At 32.4% G+C, this 6,770-nt stretch overlaps 1 protein-coding gene across 1 annotated transcript; it reads right to left on the bottom strand.

Moving 5' to 3' along the window:
• Positions 1-1,708: 1,708 nt before the first annotated feature.
• CYLC2 (cylicin 2) lies at positions 1,709-6,172 on the bottom strand. The gene is made up of 5 exons (XM_081804051.1): positions 6,162-6,172; positions 5,887-5,927; positions 4,561-4,682; positions 2,693-3,133; positions 1,709-2,404 (listed from the first exon to the last, which is right to left on the bottom strand). Exons 1-5 carry the CDS (start codon positions 6,170-6,172, stop codon positions 1,964-1,966), a joined length of 1,056 nt encoding a protein of 351 aa, XP_081660177.1. The 3' UTR covers positions 1,709-1,963.
• Between the last annotated feature and the right edge of the window lie 598 nt (positions 6,173-6,770).

Genomic DNA, 6,770 nt, shown 5'->3' with positions numbered 1-6,770 from the left:
ATGCTAACATTTCCAGAAAATTTTGAAAATCTGAATATAGAATTTTACTTATAAGCAGAGGGAGAGGAAGAATGAGTTCTTGGAAGAGGGAGAGAAAATTGGGGCAGGATTTGACTCTTCATCATTACAGCTGATTCAGATATGCAAGATAAGACCACCTGAAAGACCACAAGTTACAAATGGCCATGAATCCTTCAGTAGTTGATGTAGGGTAACAGGGGCCAATGTTTAAAGACCAGGTAAGACAGTACCTCATTATTCATAGAAAGCTAGTTCTTGAAAACATGTGGAACTAGGAGTATCAAGGAGAAGCTTTATTTTGCATCCAGAATTTATATTGGAAGGGATAAAAAGGAAAGAAAATCACTTAGAAGGTTCTGCAACAATTTTGAGTTTACCTGAGAGAAGGTCAAAGAGATTTAATTGCTATTAGTTGGATATTTGAAGAGTTTTGCATTTTGCTTTATGTTGCTTTTTATTTTTCTTCACATTAATAGGACCTAAGGATCACAAGGGAGTTTAATATTGTTGTAAAGATGTAAAATTAATTGTTTTCACATCTAAATAATATATAGATGCTATCACTTTGCTAGACTCTGTTGAATTCTGGTGAATCTGGTTTTGTATATGTATTAGCAATTTATCAGGCATCACTTTAATATGCCTTATTTAAATTTATGTATGTTGGTAGTTTGGAAAATTTTGATTTTCATCTTATCTTAAATGGAGAGAAGCTGGCTACTATTTTCTGTTTGAAGAAAAAAAACCTCTTGATAAGTAATTGTTAAAGTTATCATGTATCATAAGTCAGTCTCCTCTCTCATAATTCTACTTAACTTTTTCATTGATACTTTTAAAGTCTTCATTCTGTGGTATTCTTGCCAAATTCATCAGTAATTTCTTATTAATGAGAAAGCCCAAAGTAAATGCTACTAAATTCTGCCAAATTCCAGTAAAAACATAGTCAGCAGATTACACAAATTTTTATAAGAATTATAGATTTCGGGGCGCCTGGGTGGCTCAGTTGGTTAAGCGACTGCCTTCGGCTCAGGTCATGATCCTTGAGTCCCAGGATCGAGTCCCGCATCAGGCTCCCTGCTCTGCAGGGAGTCTGCTTCTCCCTCTGACCCTCCTCCCTCTCATGCTCTCTGTCTCTCATTCTCTCTCTCTCAAATAAATAAATAAAATCTTTAAAAAAAAAAAGAATTATAGATTTCAATTCAAACTTTAAATTGACTCAATTATTGTTTAATCCAATTTGACTTAATATAAAACAAAACTAACTTACCAAGTGTGTTTATCTTGGCTCGGAAGTGGAACATTCAACATCCATCAACCTGGTTGTGGCTATTTACACTTCAGGGATGGTGGTATAGTTTCACAAGGAAATCATATTTTCTTTTTTTCTTTCTTTCTTTTTCTTTCTTTCTTCTTTTTTAAGGAATGCTACCTTTAATTTGTATTTATATTTGTATTTATTTGAAAGTACAGTTTCTGAAATTTTTTTGACTACCTCTGATTACTCCTGTGGTTCTTTATTTAAATCTGTGGATGCAGCTTCAGACTGTTTGATTATATAGATTGAACATCTGCCTCCTTGGATCTTTTTTTTAAGCCTTTATTTATTTATTTATTTATTATTATTTTTTGTATCCACAGATCCAGTGTCATTAATTTCTACATCCTGATTTGAATATTCTTCTTTGAATCTTTCTAAGCATCTTTCATTGAATCTTTCATATCCCCAAACTTAGCATAAATATCCTCCAAGTCCTTCAATGAATTCTCTCTTAATTTTTCATAACTTTCTCATATTTTTATGATGCTTTTCTGAATCTTTCTTTGTACTCTTCGCCCCATTTTAAAAATTATTTGATTAGTTCTTTGAATCCCCTTGTCACTCATATTCAGTTTCAGACTCCTAAAATTGTTTATCACATGCTTTCAAATTATTATTCAAGGCTTACTTGCCCTTCTTGGCATCCTTCTTGGCATCCTTCTTGGCATCCTTCTTGCCATCCTTCTTGCCATCCTTCTTAGCATCATCCTTTGATTCAATATCTGTCCCACTGGCCTTCTTTTCTTCTTTCTTACCTTTTTTACTCCCCTTTCTCTTTGCATCTTTCTTGTCTTTTGATTGATCATCATTCTCTCCTGGTTTCTTTGTATCTCTTTTCCCATCCTTATCCTTCTTTGCCTCTTCAGATTCTGTAGACCCTTTGCCCTTCTTTGAACCTTTCTTGTCCTTTTTGGCATCTTTCTTGGCATCTTCAGATTCTGTAGCAGATTCCTTGCCCTTCTTTGAAGCTTTCTTGTCCTTTTTGGCATCTTTCTTGGTGTCTTTCTTTTCATCTTCAGATTCTATACCTGACTCCTTGCCCTTCTTTGAAGCTTTCTTCTCTTTCTTGGTGTCTTTCTTTTCGTCTTCAGATTCTGTACCTGACTCCTTGCCTTTCTTTGAAGCTTTCTTCTCTTTCTTGGTGTCTTTCTTTTCGTCTTCAGATTCTATACCTGACTCCTTGCCCTTCTTTGAAGCTTTCTTCTCTTTCTTGGTGTCTTTCTTTTCGTCTTCAGATTCTGTACCTGACTCCTTGCCTTTCTTTGAAGCTTTCTTCTCTTTCTTGGCATCTTTCTTGGCATCTTTCTTTTCATCTTCAAATTCTGTACCTGACCCCTTGCCCTTCTTTGAAGCTTTCTTCTCTTTCTTGGTATCTTTTTTTTGATCTTCAGATTCTGTACCTGACTCCTTGCCCTTCTTTGAATCTTTTCTTTCTTTTTTGGCATCTGTTTTTGCATCTTTTTCATCTTTAGTTCCTGTTTCTATATCCTTATCTTTCTTTGGCTCTCTCTTAGTTATTTTTGGCTCCTTTAAAACTGTGGGTTCTATTTCTGATTCTGATATGTCCTTCTTGTCTGCTTGCTTGTCTTCTTTACCTTTCTTACCTGTTTCTGGAGATAAACGTTTTTCTACATTTGCTACTTTAGCATCTTCCTTTGGGCGATGGGTTGCTTTATATTGAAGCTGCCTCCTGGCCGCTAAATATTCGGATGGTCTCTCAGAAATTCTCATTAAAGAACTGTGCATCCATAATGGTTGTTTATGACCTTCTTTTATTTTGTCTGAATCATATATCTGGAATATTGGTTAGAATAATAATGAACAATTTGTATGTTACACAGCTTTTATTACCACATACCAAATACATTTTAACTTCAACCATTAAAAGATTTTAGTTTTTGATAAATAGTGGATAAATTGTAGATGTCATAACTTATTCTGCTTTTCCAATTTAATTCTTTTTTGGACAAATGGATAGTCATGTCTCATTGTGAGCCTTATTTCAATATAGAGGATCTTCATAATTCCAAGATATTATGTTAAAATTGGTAGAGACCTCACTGACTAATGACGTATCAGAATCTCTCTTCATAATCAGGAGAGGGCTTTCCCCCCCCCCAATGTTCTCAAGAATTCTTAGAATATCTTGCCCACTTTCCATTCCTAAGCTAACACAGAAACTAATTATTCTCTAATATGTAATAGTTTCATGTTCAGGCATATCCTGGTCTCTATTATCACATTCAAAGTCTCTGGAATTTGGAATGCCAACTGTAGTTAAAAGTAGAAACCTGAAACTCTTGCTTAGCAAGATGTAAATTGAGTATTATCAGATAGGAAACTACAATAATAAAAGCTGTAACATTCAGTGCACATAAATTTGTGCAGAATAATGCATTTTGTTTTCAACTCCTAACCAAGTATTTGCAAAATCTTAATTGCAAAAGTAGCAAACTTTGGAAGTGATGTTAACAAACAATGGAAAAATAAATAGAATAAAGAAAGAAAGGAAAGGCAAAGAGTGAGAGATGACAGAATAAGCTAGGATCACTACTGATTGGAAACACTCCCTAAAATAAACAAGAGTTGATGATACTTTTATCTTGTAAAACTTTTTAAAAAACATTTCATATCCCATGATGACTCTAGAAACATTGAGAAATACTTATCGTCTAATTTTTAGAATCCTGAATGCTACATTACAGAAAATGAGGAAGCACTTTATCAAGGTATAATATAATCCCATGATTCTAATGAGGGAGTTTCCCCAGCTGGAGGACATTTTCTGAATGTTCATACTAACTGTAGCATTAGGATCTCCAGATTTTTGTGCTTCTTGGACACATATTTTCTATAGTGTGGGGTTACTAAAGAAATAGTTAATATGAAATAAGGGAACAATATTTATACAGTGAAATGCAAATAAAATGATCTACTTCCTTCATGTAGTAGAATTTGAATTACCTTTAACTGTGCTGTCCAATATGGTATTTAAAAGCCACAAGTGAATTGAACTGAATTGAATAGAGATGTAAAATTCAATTCCTCAGTTGCACTAGCCTCATTTTAAATGTTCAATAGCCACATTGGAATGCAAAGACATAAAATATTTCCATCATCCCAGAAATCCCACTGGTCAGCGCTGATCTGTAACACATATAACTATACATGATTTCACAAGTTTAGCACTAGTAAAATTAGATGATCTTTCCAGTACTCACAGGAATTGCATTGTCTCGCAGTTGGGATGGTTTTGATCTCCTTTTTTTTCCTGGCCTTGGTGGTTTGGGAAATCTCAGGGCAAAGTGTTGCTGATTCCATGATTTTTTGCTTAATTCACTGACTAAAATAAGAAGACATTAAACGTTTTAGAGTAAGTAATATTTCATCAGAACTTAAATGGCAGTAAGATAATAGATTTCATGAATGAACAAATGATACAAATTATGGCTTAATTTATTTAGTTATGTTTGAAATTCTCTGCTATCATTATATGAAAATAAAATAAAAATTTTTTTCTATTTTGATCAGTTTTACAGAAAACTATACAGTCATTGTGAAACTAATATGGTCTGTAATATAAATGCAAAAAAGATCTTTACTACTTTCTTTTAATCTTCTATCTCTCCCAGTCTAGATTTTTGCTTTAGATTCTTTTGGTTAGAATACAATTCTTTTGAGATCAGAAAATATGATAATGACTTCTGTAGCCTCCAAAGTACTTAGCACAGACAGTACTTGTTATAAAATATTCAGTAAATATATGATTGAATCTAAATGCTAATGCTTAAGGTTCATTTAGTCAGTAATAATTTTCCAAGCTACAAGAGTAAATGTTATACACATAAGAACTGCATTGTTGTTATAAGTGGCATATTAATGAAGTAAACTACAAATAAAGAGTACCTACAGAATTGTGACTGTGAGGGAAAGGTTACCTGGAAACTATGAGAAATGTTTAAAGATGTTTGGGGTACCAGTGGGAGTGAGAGAGATTTTCATTTCATTTAAACATGTGCAGTATAATACTTCATGTAAGAGAAAATACACTTTCTTGTGTATCTCCTAAAACAGTCAGGATCAATGAGAAAATATACAGAAAGTCATATTTAAGTTCAATATTTGAGGGAAAATCCTTCGATATATGAAGTCCTTCAACATCAGATTGGTGAATTTTTGGCCATTTATAAGGTGGATATAGTCTATCACAAATGTAGTAGAAGTCATTGCGGACATGGGTGAATTGTTTATCCAGTTTCTACACTACTTTTCAACTGTAAGATTATCTGATTGTATGATTTCTAACATGTATGATTTCTAACATAACACCTTTATGTTGCTGGACATATTTGCTTAAACTTTGTTGGGTTCAAAAACAAAGTATCTTTAGAAAGTGTTTGCCAAGTCCATGAGAAAGTTAATTTTTAATGATATTCCATGAGCTACTGCTTTATCACCTTGAATAGAGGATAATAATCATTTATCCTTAAAAGTAATCATAATCCTAAAATTAATGTTTCAAAAATAAATATTGAATTCTTTCTTACCTGGAATGTAATTATCATATGTTCCAAAGTTTATTTTTTGGCTATTAAAATAAGAGGGAAAGGTTTTAATTAATTTATATAAAATCACTGTATTTAATGATCATTATTATGTGCAAGCACTTGCCATCACCAACTAGAGAAATATTTTGCATTCTCAGTTCTCTACTATTATGTAAAATTACTTCATCCTAGAAAAAATAGAGATGAGTAAATGTGCTTTTAGCACAAACTTCAGCATAACTAAACAAAGTAGATAGAAACATTTTAAAAATTACCCAATTGCCATATCTGAAATAGACTTTTTAAAAAATTGTGAATTCATGGTTGAATTATTTTTCTCTATCTCATGCTCCAAATTCTCTTGCAATTGAATTTTAGCAAAGACATCACTTTAAAAGCACTGCTTAAGCAAAATCAGATCCTCAAAATATTCTCAAACTTAAGCAAGTCCAAATCATTCAATGGCATACTTGTATGTCTGTGAATGAGTGTGTGTGTGTGTCAGTGTGCACTGTAAGTATTGATATGGATTTTAATTTTTTTAAATTTTTTGTTCTTTAAGAACATCTGAGAAAACTGTGTTGTAAAGTATTTTTCATTTAAAAGTTTCCATTTGTTTGAGTACTATGTGAACATGTTTATCTCACAAAGAGGAATTTTATAATCCTATTTCATTTATTTGTAATGGAGACATATATTAAGATCTGATAGAGAAATATTATTTTACAACATCCTATTACATTACAGAAATAAAGCCATTGTTGATCACATGTGAGTTTTGGGCTTATACACACATACAAACACACATGCTCACATCGTATTTTACTTATTTTGACATTACATAATTACTAAGAAAGAAGTACATTGTAGAATCTAAACAAACA

The sequence above is a fragment of the Leptonychotes weddellii genome, chromosome 14, assembly GCF_054177405.1.
Source record: "Leptonychotes weddellii isolate Sample4059 chromosome 14, ASM5417740v2, whole genome shotgun sequence".
Lineage (NCBI taxonomy): Eukaryota > Metazoa > Chordata > Mammalia > Carnivora > Phocidae > Leptonychotes > Leptonychotes weddellii.
Note: the sequence above shows the minus strand (reverse complement) of the source record. Positions and strands in the feature narration are given on the sequence as shown.

Excerpts from the sequence above, each read along its gene's own strand:
- CYLC2 (XM_081804051.1), bottom strand. Across the intron at positions 3,134-4,560 it reads TGCGAGACAATGCAATTCCT|ATATATGATTCAGACAAAAT; the intron begins GTGAGTACTGGA and ends CCAATATTCCAG. Across the intron at positions 2,405-2,692 it reads ATACCAAGAAAGAGAAGAAA|AAAGAGAAGAAAGCTTCAAA; the intron begins GCTTCAAAGAAG and ends AAAGACACCAAG.